Source organism: Symphalangus syndactylus, chromosome 9 (genome assembly GCF_028878055.3).
Source record: "Symphalangus syndactylus isolate Jambi chromosome 9, NHGRI_mSymSyn1-v2.1_pri, whole genome shotgun sequence".
Taxonomy (NCBI): domain Eukaryota; kingdom Metazoa; phylum Chordata; class Mammalia; order Primates; family Hylobatidae; genus Symphalangus; species Symphalangus syndactylus.
The window spans coordinates 86768248-86786701 of NC_072431.2; the positions used below are offsets into that span (position 1 = coordinate 86768248).

The following is an 18454-nucleotide window of genomic DNA, read 5'->3' on the forward strand; positions in this document are numbered from 1 at the left end:
ATCATAAGCAAATACCCAAGGATTACCAGTTATTTGAGGAAAGCATCCAGCATCAAAGGTGGATGGTGGGAATTAAGCAAAACAAAAAAGCAACTTGGAAGAAATACAGACTTTGCAGGAAGAAAAAACAATTACCAACATCTCCTACCCCACTCACAGATATATTCAGAGAGATGAGATGAAGATGAATAAAAACAGGATGCTGTATAAAGGACTAGCCATAAAACTTACCAGAGACTTGGGCAGGGAGAGGGGGAAGGTGGGCAGGGAGAGGGGGAAGGTGGGCAGGGAGAGGGGGAAGGTAGGTAGGGAGAGGTCGTTCAAATGAGTACAAAGTTATAGTTAGGAGGAATAAGTTCTGGTATTCTATTCCACAGAAGGGTGATTATGGTTAATAGTAAGGTATTGTAGCAAAATTGCTAGAAGAGAGGCTTTTGAGTGTTCCTACCAGAAGGAAGTGATAAGTGCGTGAGATGATGGACATGCTAAATACTCTGATTTGATCATTATATAACCTATATATGTATTGAGGCTGGGCATGGTGGCTCATGCCTGTAACCCCAGCACTTTGGGAGGCCAAGGTGGGCAGATTACTTGAGGTCAGGAGTTCGAGATCAGCCTGGGCAACATGGCAAAACCCCATTTCCACTAAAAATACAAAAATTAGCCAGGCATGGTGGTGCATCCTGTCATCCCAGCTGCTTGGGAGGCTGAGGCAGGAGAATCGCTTGAGCCAGGAGGCAAAGTTTGCAGTGAGCTGTGATCACGCCACTGCACTCCAGCTTGGGTGACAGAACGAGACTCTGTCTCAAATAGCAAAAGAAAACAAAAAAGCCATATATATGTATTTAAATCTCAAATTGTACCCCTCAAATATATGTAATGACAATGTGTCAGTAAAAAAAAAAGTCCAGCTAGAAAACGAAAAAAGTTTAAAACATGATAGTGGAGATGAAAATCTTTGGAAGGTTGTAAGATAATGTTCAGGAAATCTCCTAAGAAGTAGGCAAAAAGACAGAGGACACTTAGCTGACTATTCCTGAGGTTCAATATTTATATAGTTGAGTTGCAGATAAAATAGGGGGAAATGAAAAGGTGAAAATAATTCAAGAAAACGACCAGCAGTAGAAGATTGAAGTTTGCAGATTGAATGTGCCTGCCATGTGTCCAGCCTAATAAATATACCCACACTGGGGCCCATCATAGGAAATTTCAAGACACCATGTGGTAAAGAGATGATTCTGGAGTGAAGAAAACCCAGATCACATATACAGGATCAGGAATCAGAATGGCTTTGGATTTCTGTGTAGCACCCTGTAAGTGTGAAAGCAGTGAAGCAATGCTGCCTTCAAAATTCTGGAGGAATATGAGTGTAGTGGCTCACACCTGTAATCCCAGCACTTTGTGGGGCTAAGGCAGGTGGGTTACCTGAGGTCAGGAGTTTGAGACCAGCCTGGCCAACATGGTAAAACCCCGTCTGTACCAAAAATACAAAAATTAGCTGGGCTTGGTGGCGGGCACCTGTAATCCCAGGTACTCCGGAGGCTGAGGCAGGAGAATCACTTGAACCTGGGAGGTGGAGGTTGCAGTGAGCCGAGATCGTGTCATTGTACTCCAGCCTGGGCGACAGAGTGAGACTCTGTCTCAGAAAAAAAAAAAAAAGTTTCTTTTTCTCTGGAGGGATAGAAGAAAAACAAAAAAAGAAAAGAAAAGCTAGGGAATGATTAAATTAGGATAATAGCTACCTTGGTGGAGGGAAGGGGATGGGATCAGGGTGTCTTTAATGTCTTGGTAAAAGTCTGTGTTTTAATAGGGGTAGTGGACACTTGGGAGTTTATTGTTATTACTTTCTCTTTGTATTCACATATATATTTTATATATTATATGTGCAGTCATGTGCCACTTAGTGACATTTCAGTCAACAGTGAACTGCATATAAGATACTGGTCCCATAAGATTATAGTACTATATTTGTACTGCACCTTTTCTGTGTTTAGATACACAAATGCTTATCATTGTATTATAATTGCCTACAGTATTCAGTACAGTGACATGCTGCACCTGTTTATAGCCTAGGAGCAGTAGGCCATACCATACCACTTAGGTGTGTTGTAGGCTGTACCATCTAGGTTTGTGTAAGTACATGCTATGATGTTTGCACAATGATGAAATTGCCTAACTATACATTTCTTAGAATGTATCCTGATTGTTAGGTGACACATGACTATTTGATACATGTGAAAATACAAACTTTTTAAAAAGCAGATTCCCACCTTTTGACTCAATGGATCAGAGATTTTTTTTTTCTCTCTCTCTCTCTCTCTCTTTCTTTCTTTTGACAGAGTCTTGCTCCGGCCAGAGATTTTCTAAATAATGGTCAGGAATCTGCATTATGTCTTACTCTTTGGTAAGAATATTACTGTAGTTGATCTGTTGTTCTTGCTGTATTACTTAGTATTACTGATGTGGTATGATGAGCACATAATAAAGTGGGTACATTATTTCCCTACATTGAGTTAACCATGCTGTCTTATATATGTATATATGAAAATTGTTGGTCTCTGATTAGTTACACCCAGGTTTATGCTAGTGATCCCTTATTTGTTCATGAGCCTTTAATACCTTCGTTTTAATTTCTCTCAGAATATGTTAAGAACCAAACCACAAGATTTCTGCTGTCACTGCACTGAAATTGTAAAAAATGTGGGATGGGATATTACATGTGCTCTAACATGTATTAAGGATCCAACATCTTTTTACAAAAATGAAAAAAAAAAACCATCAACAAATACAGTATTGTTCTTAAAGATTGCTGGTTGGAGCAGTTATGTCAAAAGGCTCCCATGTGACTTACTACATTTAATCACAATGAAACCCTGGCAGCTGCTTATTGTTTGTCACTTGTATATTCCCTGGTGGAAAATCTAGGTTTTCAGCTCAGTTGTGAAACAAATATCACAGATATCAGCACTGTGGTGTTTTGGAAAGGGCTTAGCACCTGAGGTTTCAGTTAAGATCTGATATCCAGTAATTTATTTTTCACTTTGGACAAGTTTACCTAACCTTTCTGAATCCTATTGTTTGTTTGTAATTTGGGTCACCAATAATACCTACTGGAGTTGGAAGAATAAAATGAGATAGTTTATGTCAAGCACCTGCTACACTGCCTAGTTGTTAAAGAAATATTATTTTCCTTCTATAAACATCCTTTACTCAAGCCAGACATCTGGGAATCATCCATAAATCTTTTCTATTCTTTGCCTACCAAAGAGCTATCCGTTTCATCTTCTTAGTAGCTCTAGAAAGAGAATGAGACATGACCCATATTTTACAACATTGGGCTTTAGGCAGTAACTATTAATAAATCAACTCTTTAGGACATATCTTAAAATATATATATATTTTTTTTTTTTTTTTTTGGAGACAGAGTCTTGCCCTTTCACCCAAGCTGGAATGCAGTGGTGTGATCTCAGCTCACTGCAACCTCCTCCTCCCAGGTTCAAGCAATTCTCCTGCCTCAGCCTCCCAAGTAGCTGGGATTGCAGGCATGTGCCACCATGCCTGGCTGATTTTTGTATTTTTACTGGAGGCAGGGTTTCGCCATGTTAGCCAGGCTGGTCTCAAACTCCTGACCTCAAGTGATCTGCCTGCCTCAGCCTCCCAAAGTGCTGGGATTACAGGCGTGCGCCACTGCATCTGGCAACTCATAATAATTTGAGTTGGTGTTGGAATAATGCTTGTTATTTTTACTTTCATTTGTTTTTATTTTTAGGCTTAACATTTTCTTGTGTGAGTTTAGCCCTGCAGGATGTTACAGTGAAAAAGTGTGCACTTTGCACAGAGACACTTCTAGGTTCAAATCTAAGTTTTGCAGTCTTAGGCCCTCAGGCAAGTTAGGTACCCCTTCTAGGCTGGCTTTATGATATTTTTTAAGTGTATTAATAAGATTTAGTTACGGGCTATCACATCATTAAAAGATAAATTTATATGAAAGTGCAGAAGGCCAAGAAGAGCGAAGATACTCTTCAAGAATAAAGTGGAACAATTTGTTTTATCAGATATGAAATTAAAAAAATAAAACTGGATTAACAAAGACAGTGTTATATTGGTGCAGGGATACACAACAGTCTTGGTTAGTGTAGTAGATTGGTGGGATGGAATAAGGAATACAGAAATAGACATGTGCATATGTAGATACTTAATTTATTATAAAGATAACATGCAGAACAGTGACAATATATTTCAGTAAATAGTGCTGGAGCATTTTATATATATGCATGTTCATGTGTACACACACACACACACACACACATATAATAAAACAAAGTGAATCAAGACCTGTATCTCATATTATACCCCAAATGAATTCTCAGTGGATTGTGGATCTACCTGTGAAAGGCCAAACAGTAAGGATTATAGCAGACAGGCCGGGCACGGTGGCTCACACCTGTAATCCCAGCACTTTGGGAGGCCGAGGCAGGTGGATCACGAGGTCAGGAGATGGAGACCATCCTGGCTAACACAGTGAAACCCCATCTCTATTAAAAAAATACAAAAAATTAGCCAGGTGTGGTGGTGGGCGCCTGTAGTCCCAGTTACTTGGGGGGCTAAGGCAGGAGAATCGCGTGAACCTGGGAGGCGGAGCTTGCAGTGAGCGGAGATCGTGCCACTGCACTCCAGACTGGGAGAGAGAATGAGACTCCGTCTCAAAAAAAAAAAAAAAAGATTATAGGAGATAATATAGGAAAGTATCTATGTGACCTTACAGTATGAAGAGTTTTCTTAAATGGACACAAAAAAGCATTAACCATAAAAAATGATGTACTGGAATTTATTAAAACCAAGAATTTCTGCTTATCAAAAATCTTGTTTAAGAGTGAAAGGCAAGCCAAAGAGTAGGAAAAGATGGTTGCAACTCTGTGACAAAGGGATTATGTACAGGATACGGGAAGGACTACAAATCAGTGAGAAAAAGGCCAGTAGAATAATGGTAATAAAAGGTAAGAGAGAAAAAGAAAAGCCAGTAGAATAATGGGTAAGAGAGAAAAAGACAAGCCAATAGAATAATGGGTAAGAGACTTGAACAGGCACTTCACCAAAAAGAATATCCAGGTGGCCAGTAAAAATAAGAAAAGGTGCCAAAGACCACAAATCACTAGAGAAATGCAAATTAAAATCATAATGGCATACAACTGTTACACACCTGCCAGAATACTAAATAGAAGGATTAATAATGCAGAGGGATTGTGGGAATATGGAGCAATGGAGCAAGGAATTTTTTTTTTTTAGAGAAGGTCTTGCTTTGTTACCCAGACTGGAGTGCAGTGGTACGATTTCGGCTCACTGCAGTCTTGACCTCCCAGGCTCAAGCAATCCTCTCACTTCAGCCTCCTGAGCAGTTGGGACTACAGTCATGTGCCACCACACCCTGCTAACTTTGTTTATTTTTTGTAGAGATGAGTTCTCACCATGTTGCCCAGATTCATCTGGAATTCAAGTGATCCCTCCGCCTCAGCCTCCCAAAGTGTTAGGACCTTTTTTTTTTTTGAGATGGAGTGTTGCTCTGTTGCCCAGGCTGAAGTGCAGTGGTGTGATCTTGGCTCACTGCAACCTCCGCCTCCCGGGTTCAAGCAATTCTCCTGCCTCAGGCTCCTGAGTAGCTGGGATTATAGGCGCGTGCCAGCATGCCTGGTTAATTTTTGTATTTTTAGTGGAGACGGGGTTTCACCATGTTGGTCAGGCTGGAAGTGTTAGGATTATAGGCATGAGCCACCATGCCTAAGGAAATTTTTTTACACTGTTGGATATAACCACTTTGGTAACCTGGCAGTGTAGAAGCAGAATGTATGCATGCTCTGTGACTTTGTAATTTTACTTCCACAGAAATGGTGGGCATGTGTGCATCAAAGTAGTGTGTATAAGAATGTTTATAGCACCACTATTTGTACTAGCTCCAAATTGTTGTGTGGGGAGATTTCCATCAACAGTATAGTAGGTAAGTAAATTATTATACATTTCAAACATGGACTACTATACTGTAATGAAAATGAACAAATTCAATTTACACAATATGGATGAACCTTAAAAACATGATGTTGAAGAAAACCCACACACAAAAGAATCCATACTACTGTATATGATTCCACTTAAATAGATTTTAAAATCAGACAGTACAAAACTAGAATGTTACAAGTCAAGATGATAGTTACCTTTGGAGAGGAGGGAGGGGTTAATGATTGGAAAGAAGTGGGAAGGAACCGTTGGGCTACTGGCAGTCCTCAATTTCTAGGACTCTGGTGGTTACATGGGTGCTTGCTTTGTTTTAATTCATGGGGCTGAACATTTATGTTTTGTGCACTTTTCTTTGTGTGATAGACTTTTTAAAAAAAGAACCACTCAGTTTTTAATACCCAGTAAATATTCAGTGTGAGATCTTCCTCCTCCTCCATCTAATTTGTAAGTATTTGCATATGCTTTTTGCCCATTAATCTGTTTCAGTCTTGATGTTGTATTTATTAATTTGACTGAACTCTTTAAAGATTACTAGAGACAGTTTTAGCCAGCACCCATAAAGAGGCTTTGCCCTTGAAAATTCACTCAGGCTGGAGTGCAGTGGCGTGATCTTGGCTCACTGCAACTTCAGCCTCCTGCAACCTCAGCCTCCTGGGTTCAAGAAATTCTCCTGCCTCAGCCTCCTGAGTAGCTAGCTGGGATTACAGGCGCCTGCCACCATGCCCGGCTAATTTTTGTATTTTTAGAAAAGATGGGCATCTCCATGTTGGCCAGGCTGGTCTCAAACTCCTGATCTCAAGTGATCCACCCACCTCAGCCTCCCAAAATGCTGGGATTACAGGTGTGAGCCACCATGCCTGGCTTTTTCTTTTTCTTTTTTTTTTTTTAGTTTTTTTTTGAGACAAGGTCTTGCTCTGTTGCCCAGGCTCGAGTGCAGTGGTCCCATCACAGCTCACTGCAGCCTCAGCCCCCAGACTCAAGCAATCCTCCCATCTCAGCCTCTCAAGTAGCTGGGACCTCAGGTGTGCACCACCATGCCCAGCTAATTGTTCTATTTTTTGTGGAGACAGGCTTTCACTATGTTGTCCAGGCTGATTTTAAACTCCTGGGCTCAAGTGACCTGCTGACCTTGCCCTCCTAAAGTTCTGGGATTATAGGTGTGAGCTACTACACCTGGCTGGGTTTTTTTTTTTTTTTTTTAAAGATGTGTTCTTGCTTTGTTACCCAGGCTGGAGTGCAGTGCCATGATCTCGGCTCACTGCAGCCTCTGCCTCCTGGGCTCAAGTGATTCTCCCATCTCAGCCTCCTGAGTAGGTGGGACCACAGGTGTGCGCCACCATGTCTGGTTAATTTTTGTATTTTTTTTTTTTTTTTGTAGAGATGGGGTTTTGCCATGTTTCTCAGGCTGGTATTGAATTGAGCTCAAGTGATCTGCCTGCCTCAGCCTCCCAAAGTACTGCGATTACAGGCATGAGCCACTGCGCCTGGCTTGGATTCTAATATTAATACCTACTTTTTTAGCTTTTGAATCAAAATACTCTTAAGTATTTGTGTAAAAGAGATTTTTTTTCCAGCAGTTAGGAGATGAAAACTTTATTTTTATTCAAGTTATGAAAATTGCTTTCATACTTTATTCTTTAACGATAATTTTGGACAAATAGCAAGATGGCTAACTAGAGGCAGCTAGGAAGAGCCTCTCCCACTGAGACCAGGTCATCAAGTAGGCCAGCACACTCTGAACAGATCTTTGGAAAGACGGCATTGAGAGTGGACAGAGGGAGGATGCAGATGCCAGGCTGAAAGGGGAGGAAGCTGGAAACCCTGCACAGGGTTGCCAAGCATCATGATTTGTCCCTGGCCCTGAGTGGCTCCTAGGGATGGGGTGAGTGAAATAGATGTGGAGTGGCACACTCTTGCCACAGACCTCTGGGAGCCTACCTGTGAGAGACCCCATGATTCTCATGAACATCTGAGATGGCAGGAAGAACTTCCTGGAGAGTTGGCAGAGATGGAATTCCAGCCTGTGTGGAGCCCAGAGGGTTTGTTGTGGGAACAGTTGCAGTGGAGCACGGCTATGGATATCCATAACCCAAGGCCCACCATACTCCTTTAGGCAGCTCTAGCCTTTGTTGGCTGCCATACCTGAACAATACAGGGCTGGCTTGCTTGTGGAATGGGACCAGTCTGATCTGAGGACCTCCCCCAACTGTCCGTTGCTGGCCTCTCCTAGGGTCCCTCCCTGCCTGGCTGTACCTGCTTGCAGCACAGCCTCAGCTTGCCAGCAGCCATCACTATAGCTTTTTGTCATAAGATCGTGTCTATCCGTTGGAGTGCTTTTGCAAATGGACCTAGACCCCTGCCAATGTGCACCTGCCGGTAGCCTTCCCCTGCTGGCATGTGCGCACCTGCAGCCTTCTTCTGCCAGTGTGCGTTTGCCCACAGCTTCCCCGTGCCACTGTGCAGGCATGTATGTGCGTGGGAGCCTATTGCTGGCCCACCAGAGTTCTTTTGCTGGCAGCTGCCATCGGAGTGTTGTTGCCAGTGGACTGGGAACATCTCAGCTCCTTCAGAGCAGCAGGTACTTAACCTCAAGGAGCCAGAAAACAAAGCCACAGGCCTGGTCCCAGCACCACAAGGATTAGAGCATGTAGCCCAGGAGTGCTCTGTTGAGCCTTGGCCTCCTGAAAGCATCCGCAGTGAAGCCAATTGACTAAACCAAACAAATATTAGTCAAACTTTCAGGAGCATCAAAGAATATAAAAGCAAGAAGTCCCGTGCAAAAAGTAACAACTTCAAAGATTACAGGGTATCAGCCCCACAGGTTAGAAAGAACCAGTGCAAGAACTGGCAACTCTAAAAGCCAGTGTTTTTTTAACCTCCAAATGACTGCTCCCCAGCAATAGTTCTTAACCAGGCTGAAAAGACTGAAATGACAGACATAGAATTCAGAATCTGGATGGCAAGGAAGCTAGTCGACATAGAGAAGGTTGAAACCCAATCCAGGGAACACAGTAAGAGTGCAAGAGTTGAAAGACCACAAAGCCATTTTAAGAAGCAACCAAACTGAACTTCGGAAATGAAAATTTACTACAGGAATTTCAGAACACAATTGGAAATGTTAATAACAGAATAGATCAAGCTGAGGAAGGAATCTCAGAACTTGAAGACTGCTCCTTTGAATCAATGCAGGTAAACAAAAGTGAAAAAAGAGTTAAAAAATGAACAAAACCTCCAAAAAATATGGGATTATGTAAAGAGACCAAACCTATGACCCATTGGCATTCCTGAAAGAGATGGAGAGAGAGCAGTGACTTGGAAAACATAATTGAGGATATCTTCCATGAAAATTTCCCCAACCTTGCTATAGAGGGACATGCAAATTTAGGAAGTTCAGAGAAGCCCTGTACCATACCCGCATACTATACAAGATGACCTTCCCCAAGACACATAGTCACCAGATTGCCCAAAGTCATCATGAAAGAAAATATCTTCAAGGCAGCTATATAGAAGATGCAGGTCACATACTAAGGTAGCCTCATCCAGCTAATAGGAGGCCTTTTGGCAGAAACCTCACATGCCAGAAGAGATTATATTCAGCATCCTTAAAGAAAAGAAATTCCAACCAAGAATTTTATATCTGGCCAAACTAAGCTTTATAAGTGAAAGAAAAATAAAATCCTTTTCAGGCAAGCAAATGCTAAGAGAATTCATTACCACCAGACTTACAAGAGGTCCTTAAGGGAGTGCTAAACATGGAAATTAAATACTGGTACCTGCCACCACAAAAACACACTTAAGTACATAGCCCACTGACACAATAAAGCAAGTATATGATCTACATAACAACTAGCTAATAACATGACAGGATGAAATTCTCACATAGCAATATTAACCTTGAATGTAAATGACCTATTTAAAAGAGTGGCTAATTGGATAAAGAAGCAAGACCCAACTATATGCTGTTTTCAAGAGACTCATCTTGAATGCAGTGACATCCATAGGCTCAAAGTGAAGGGATGGAGAAAGACCTGTCAAGTAAGCAAACAGAAAACCAACTAACAAAACAGAGCAGGGATTGCTATTTTTATTTCAGACAAAACTGACTTTAAACCAACAATAATAATCAAAAAGGACAAAGAAGGGCATTACATAGTGGATGATAAAAGATTCAATTCAACTAGAAGACTTAATGATCCAAAATATATATGCAGCCAACACTAGAGCACCCAGATTCATATAACAAGTTCTTAGAGACCTGAAAAGAAACTTAGATGACCACACAACAATAGTGGGAGACTTCAATACCCTGCTGACAGTGTTAGAGCATTGATGCAGAAAACTAATACAGATATTGGGGACCTAAACTTGACACTTGACCAAATGGACCTAACAGACATCTACAGAATACTTCACCCAACAAAAACATAATATACATTCTTCTAATTTATACATGGTACCTATGCTAATATTGACCACATGCTTGGCCATAAAGCAATTCTAAAACAGACAAAAACCAAAATCATGCCAACCACACTGTCACACCACAGTGCAATAAAAATAGAAATCAATACCAAGAAGATCCCCAAACCATACAATTACATGGAAATTAAACAGCCTGTTCCTGAATGACTTTTGGGTAAAGAATGAAATTAAGGCAGAAAAACAAATATTTGAAACTAATGAAAACAAAGACACAACATACTAGAATTCTTGGGACACAACTAAAGAAGTTTAAGAGGAAAGTTTATAGTGCTAAATGCCTACATCAAGAACTTAGAAAGATCTAAAATTAATGACCCGACACCACACCTAGAGGAACTCTAGAAAAACAAGAGCAAACCAACCTCAAAACTAGCAGAAGAAAAGCGATAACCAAAATCAGAGCTGAACTGATTGAGACATGAAAATCCATACAAAAGATCAATGAAACCAAAAGTTGGTTCTTTGAAAGAATAAATAAGATTGATAGATTACTAGCTAGTTTGATAAAGAGAAAATCCCAATAAACACAATCAGATACGACAAAGGTGATGTAACCACCAACCCCACAGAAATACAAAAACCCTCAGAGACTATTATGAACACCCCTATGCACAGAAACTAGAAAACCTAGAATAAATGGATAAATTTCTAGAAACATACAACCCCCCAAGATTTAACCCAAAAATGGCAAAAGCAATCCTAAGCAGCAAGAACAAAGTTGGAAGCATCATACTATCCGACTTCAAACTATGCTACAAGGCTACAGTAGCCAAAACAGCATAGTACCGGTAGAAAGACAGACACATAGACCAATGGAACAGAATAGAGAGCCTGGAAATAAAGCTGCATACCTACAATCATCTGATCTTCAACAATGTTGACAACAGTAAGCAATGGGGAAAAGACCCCTATTCAATAGATAGTGCTGGAATAACTGGCTCGCCACATACAGAGGAATGAAACTGGACCCCTGCCTTCCATCATATGCAAAAATTAACTCGAGATGGATTAAAGACTTAAATGTAAAATCTAAAACTATAGAAACTTTAGAAGAATACCTAGGACAGTTATGTCATAGGTTTTGTCATAGGTCCAACATTCTGGACACAGGCCTTGGCAAAGATTTCTTGACAGTCTTCCAAAGCAATTGCAACAAAACAAAAATAAATAAGCGAGACCTTAAAGTAAGGAGCTTCTGCACAGTGAAAGAAACTATCAACAGAGTAAACAGACACCCTACAGAGTGGGAGAATATATTTGCAAACTATTCATCTGACAATGATCTAATATCCAGAATCTATAAGGAACTTAAGCAAACTTAAAAGCAGAAAACAACCTCATTAAAGAGTGGGCAGAGGACATGAACAGACACTTTAAAAGAAGACATATATATGGCCAACAAACATGAAAAAATGCTCAGTATCACTAATTATTAGAGAAATGCAAATGAAAACTACAATGAGATACTATCTCACACCAGTCAGAGTGGCTATTAACAAGTCAGACAATAACATGCTGGCAAGGTTGCAGAGAAAAGGGAATGCATATACACTGCTGGTGGGCGTTAAATTTGTTCAACCATTGTGGAAAGCAGTTGTGACGATTCCTCAACTAAAAACGGAACTACCAATCTCATTACTGAACCCCAAAGGAATGTAAATTGTTCTACCAGGAAGACATACATTTGTACATTTATTGCAGCATTATTCACAATAGCAAAGATATGGGCACCCAGGTGCCCATCAATGGTGGACTGGATAAATAAAATTTGGTACATATACACCATGGAATACTGTGCAGCCATAAAAAGGAACAGAATCATGTCCTTTACAGCAACATGGATGCAGCTGGAGGCCATTATCCTAAGCAAATTAACACAGGAATAGAAAACCAAATACCACACGTTCTCACTTATAAGTGAGAGCTAAGCAGTGAATGCATGAAGACACAGAGGGGAACAACAGACACTGGGGCTGTTGATGGAGGATTTGAGGATGGAGAGTGGGAGGAGGGTGAGGGTTGAAAAAACTACCTATTGGGTACTATGCTTACTACCTGGGAAATGAAATCATTTGTTCACCAAACCCCAGTGACACGCAGTATACCCATGTAAAAAATCTGCACATATACCACAGACCTAAAAAATTCAAAAAGATTTTAAAAAGTGAAAAAGATAATTTTGTGACAAGGAGGTATTTCAACTTTGTTATGAAAAAGAATCTTCAAAATATATTGCTGTAAGTCTGTGTAAACTTTGGTTTTGTTTATAGCTTGCTTGCTTTTGTAGGAGGGAAAGCAGGTGAGATAGGCAGGATTTACCAGCGTAAGCTTATTACTACTGTTGGCAAAATGCTTTGTTTGTGGCATCATTGCTGTGAGTTGAGGGAGGTCTTCTGTGCTTCCAGTAACAGCCTGAGATGTACCTACTTCTTTACAGAGCACCTAGTAGGGAGGTGTTTGTTTTGGGTGCTGTGGCCAGTGTTGCTATGGCTTCATTTTCTTAACTCACTACACTTGTAAACTATAAATAACATTTGCCAGTTTGTTTTTTCTTTAAAATAGGACTATTGTAAGAAAATGCAGAAAGGTTAGTGTGAGCATTAAATATTAAAGTAGCTATTTAGGTGCCTTACTCTAATACATATATATATATGTGTGTAATGTATAGATACATATCTAATACATATATAGATATATGTGTACATATATATACGTATATATATATATATCTGCCTACATTTTTATAAAAGCTGATTAGGGCATCTGTCAGTTTTTTTCTGTGATGGTAACATATTTGAAATCTCAGGCCAGAATGAGTCATAATATGGGTCTAGAAGAATTTTCTATGAGACAAATCAGACTACTTTCAGAGGCTTTCTTTTTTTGTTCTTTTGTTATAGAAAACTTTATGTATATACAGATTTAAAGAGCCTGTTAGATAGGTAGTGGATACCCATGTTAGCTATCATCTGTATTCAACAGCTATCAAAAGCATTAATTTGTACTGATGTTGAAATATTATTACTGATCGAGGTTTTTCAATACTTATGATTGTGGTCCATATTTTTTCTCCAACTTTAAAAATAGATTTGCCACTAGATGGTGCTAAATATTAAGAGGCCAATTTGGACAAGCTCCATTAAAGCCATTGAGCATCCCGGGTTTGATGGTACGGTCTTGATTTTTGTTTTTTTGCGGTAAGTATACTTGGACTTCATGTTTTTATTTTTTAATGAGGACACTAAAGAGGTTGAAGTTAAGTCTTCACTTGTCCTTAGAGTGCCTACAAAGCGATGATAAAGATAATATATATATACTTAATAGCTACTAGATGAAAAGTCAAAGGACAAACCAAAATCATACCTAAAATAATCCCAAGCCCTTGCATTTGTGTATCTGACTCTTTTTTTGTAAGACTGACTCTAATCATGCCTCAAGAATTCCGCACCTTCTGCCTAATTTCTCTTTCCACATATTTCTCAAGTGCCTTTGGCCATAACTTCTAAGATAGCTCTAGTTCTGAAATGATACTGTTTATGATATGCTAATTAGGTATTGGGATGTTGACAGCATTCTAAATATGCTTAGTGTCACTTTGAAGCCATCAAATAAGCTTCTGTGTAGGACATATTGAAACAAAACATTCTCTGTCACAATTGTTTTACATTTGCTTCTCATGTCTGTGTGACAGTTTTGCTGTCTGTGTTAGAGAGTCAAGTGGAAATCTAATCTTTCAAGACTGGAAACTACTAGGAGCAAATACAAAACATACCCTTGCTAATTAGTACTTAAAACATCTTCACTCTTTTTTTAAAAAAAATAGTAGGTTGGCTCTGCAAATCCCACAGTTCACTTTAAACAGACATAATTAACTGTAATTAATAAAGTGAATAAGAACTTCTAATTAAATCATAATAACTACCTTGGTTACAGCCAGAAAGATGCATGAATTTCTCCTCTCAAGGAGTTATGAACTAGGTACTTCTTGTTGCTGTGCTCTCTGTAAAATTCACTAAGTGAAGGGTATATGTTTTTTTTTTCTGGATTTAATCCAGGAAAAGTGTATTGGAGTGCGGGGTTCACTTTTAAGAGTGTGTTCTTTTTTTTTTTTTTTTTCTTGAGACAGAGTCTTGCTCTGTCGCCCAGGCTGGAGTGCAGTGGCGCAATCTCGGCTCACTGCAAGCTCCGCCTCCCGGGTTCACGCCATTCTCCTGCCTCAGCCTCTCCGAGTAGCTGGGACTACAGGCGCCCGCCACCACGCCCGGCTAATTTTTTTTTTGTATTTTTAGTAGAGACGGGGTTTCACCGTGGTCTCGATCTCCTGACCTCGTGATCCGCCCGCCTCGGCCTCCCAAAGTGCTGGGATTACAAGCGTGAGCCACCGCGCCCGGCGAGTGTGTTCTTTTATGAGTGTCTCAATTAATGTCTTTACCTCCCACTCCTGTAATTTGGTGAAGGCAGTCAAGATATAATTGTAGCTTTCCTAACCCACACTGTTCTGAGTTTTCCCAAGCCCTAGATGTCACTCAGTACTAAAATAAAGTACTGAGAAGTGTAAAACTTTCTGGTTGACAATTGCAAGAATATTTATGCTAATATAAGGTGGTGGCAGTGAGGGCTTGCGATTTTCAAATGTTCTTTCAGAATGGATTTATCAGCCTTTATGCAGATGGATAATTTGTGTGGTGGAAAAATGTGTGCTTGATGGTGTAACCTTCAAGCCATATCTAATCGCTAAATGATTTAATCAGTGAGAACTGATAATGGACTTTTAAAACATATTCTAGGTTAACTTAGTGTCCTTTAAAACCGGGAACCAAAGATCATGTGTAAGTATGGTATGCTATTTATGATTCACATCTCACAGCCACTAACAATTTATACAAATGATTAGCATAATAAAGTTGTTGGAGCTAGTTGGCTGGCGTCATTGTTGGCCCATGGCAGCCTACTGCATCAACTCTAAACCTTTACTATGGTTATGTATAGGAGGCTTTGCATTGCCTTTTGTCCTATGAGTCTCAAAGGTATTATATAAATATTAGTGGATGACAAGTTTTCAATATCTGTATTGAATTATAACAAGGAAACCTTGAATTACAACAAGGAAACCACGGCATTGAGAGGTTTGTCATTTATACCAATGAGCTGGGCTTATACCTCTGCATCTGTAAATTGTGTATCAGTTTTCACATTTGAGATTTAAAAAGGTAGTCTTGCCTGTAAGAACAAGTTGGTTAGCAAGCAGTGAGTTCCTGGAAAAAAAAGAGTTTAAGTTGGTTGTATTGACATCACTGAAATTAATTATTACTGAAATTAACCTTTCTGATTTACCTACTGGCTAAACGTTTGTTTTTCATATTGTCTGTGATGCCATAAATGTGTTTTGACTTTGCAAAGTCAATTTTTCTACAGATTATGCTTTAATATTTCTGGACTTTCATCCTGTATTAATCTAATTAATAAGTGATCTTGGTAATTTTTCTACTGATTTGAGCTAACATAGGTGCTTTCTGGTTTTGGTAAAATGTCCGAGAATGCAGAAGAGATTATCCTTCTCTTGCTGTGATTTGGAAACTCACTTCCCTAAATGAAAGAGCCGCTATCTACCTTTGTATTAGTCATCTGTGGCAACTGGTGATTTTAGATGGTCACATGAGTCTTGGTGCCTTTTGCTGTGGTGTGTCTGCTTCAGACTGCATTTCCATTTCACAGCCCTTGCGTAGGGTAGTGCATTTATGTGGGAATGTTTACAGATGATTAATATTTAAATAGAAATGTGCCATGGAAGGACTTTTTAAGGAAAAGAAGCTGAGATGGAATACTGAGTGTGAGGGCAGCCAGATCTTTTCTTGTGGAATTCCAGAATTTTCAGGAAAGCCCTGACAGCTTTACCATTCATTTCAATTAGAAGAAGCTGGCAATTGTCATTTATGAAGTTTGGAAAGAAATTTTAATCAAATAAGTTTCCAGCTGGGTACGGTGGCTCATACCTTAATCCAGCACTTTGGGAAGCCGAGGCAGGCGGATCACTTGAGGTCAGGAGTTTGAGACCAGCCTGGCCAACATGATGAAACCCTAATACAAAAATTAGCTGGGCGTGGTGACACGTGCCCCTGTAGTCCCAGCTACTCGGGAGGCTGAGACAGGAGAGTCACTTGAACCAGGGAGGCAGAGGTTGCAGTGAGCCGAGATCATGCCACTGCACTCCAGCCTGGGCCACATAGTGAGATTCTGTCTCAAAAATAAGTTTCCATGTGATGTAATATGCTTAATTAAAATTATGAATATGTTAAGCATACAGAAGAATTTAGAGAATAACATAACAAATACCCACGTACCTATCATTTACTGATATCAGATTCTTATATTTTTCCATATTTGCCAGGCTTTTCTTTTTTTTTGTTTTGTTTTTTTTTTTGTTTTTTGAGATGGAGTCTCACTCTGTCGCCAGGCTGGAGTGCAGTGGCATGATCTCCATTCACTGCAGCCTCCACCTCCCAGGTTCAAGCGATTCTCCTGCCTCAGCCTGCCGAGTAGCTGGGACTATAGGCGCGTGCCACCACGCCGAGTTAATTTTTGTATTTTTAGTAGATATAGGGTTTCACCATTTTGGCCAGGATGGTCTCGGTTTCTTGACCTTGTGATCTGCCCGCCTCAGCTTCCCAAAGTGCTGGGATTACAGGTGTGAGCCACTGTGCCCGGCCAGGCTTTTCTTTTTTGTAAAGAAAGAAAACAAAATGGATACAGTTGAAGCACCCTGTGTAATCTTCCCTGATTCTCTTTTTCTGTCTTCCTTCCTGCTCAGAAATAACCACTGTCTATATATATACGTATATATACACACACATATATGTATATATAAACATTTTTATTTTTATTTTATTATATATGGATGTAGCCTACACACACACCATCATACCTTACATATCATTCTACAGTTTGCTTTTTATTAGTTTAGCCTTGTGATTTTGAACTATAGTCATGTTGATATTTGTAGTTTGGTCATTCATTTTAGCTGCTGTGTAGTATTCCATTGTATGCTTCTATTATAGTTTATACATTTCCTGATGATAGTCAAGTTTCTGGTTAATTTGCTTTTATAGACAATGGCAGTGAATATCTGATATGGTTTGGTTCTGCGTCCCCACCCAAATCTCACCTTGAATTACAATATTCCCCATATGTCAATGGCAGGGCCAGGTGGAGATAATTGAATCATGGGGGCGGTTCCCCCCGTACTGTTCTCGTGATAGTGTGAGTTCTCACAAGATCTGATGGTTTTATAAGCATCTGGCATTTCCCCTGCTGGTTCATTCTCTCTTGGCCTCTTTACCGTTCATTTCAATTAGAAGAAACTGGCGATTGTTATTTATGAAGTTTGGAAAGAAATTTTAATCAAGTAAGTTTCTGGCCGGGTGCGGTGGCTCATACCTTAATCCCAGCACTCTGGGAAGCCAAGGCAGGCTTCCATGTGAGATGTGACTTGCTCTTCCTTGTCTTCCGCTGTGATTGTGAGGCTTCCCCAGTCCTGTGGAACTGTATGTCGATTAAACCTCTTTCTTTTGTAAATTTGCCCAGTCCTCGGGTATGTCTTTATCAGCAGCGTGAAAATGAACTAATACAATATTCTTGCACAAGTTTCCTTTTGTATTTGTAAGGGAGTTGCTGTAGGCCCTGGGGTCTAGGATATATATGCAGAACTGCAATTGCTAGGCTGAAGGGTATATGCATTTTCAGTTTTACTAGTACTGCCAAATTTTTCTGTAAAGTATTTGGATTAATTTACATTCCCAGCAGTGGTATATAAAACTGTGTTCCAGATGTTGGTCACTCTTGGTTTTATCAGACTTAAATTTTTGGCATATGATTGGTATGTAATGACTTTTTATATATCTCTAATTTGTATTTGCCTTGGCATTAATGAGTGTAAGCACCATTCATTCAACAGATGAATTGA

The 18454-nt window shown here is 39.9% G+C and overlaps 1 protein-coding gene across 7 annotated transcripts in view; it reads left to right on the top strand.

Annotated features, from left to right (window-relative positions):
* The window catches only part of COA1 (cytochrome c oxidase assembly factor 1), a 92984-nt gene that overhangs the window by 18082 nt on the left and 56448 nt on the right, over window positions 1–18454 (top strand). Inside the window, exon 2 of one of the 7 annotated variants that reach the window (XM_063609617.1) lies at window positions 2343–2407. The exons of 5 other annotated variants lie outside the window; for them this stretch is intronic. In XM_063609617.1, coding sequence (XP_063465687.1) covers window positions 2374–2407 — 34 coding nt within the window. In that variant the 5' untranslated portion in view covers window positions 2343–2373. Of the gene's footprint in view, window positions 1–2342; window positions 2408–13668; window positions 13692–18454 lie in introns of those variants that run through there. One more of the 7 variants, XM_063609622.1, reaches the window with a different exon arrangement.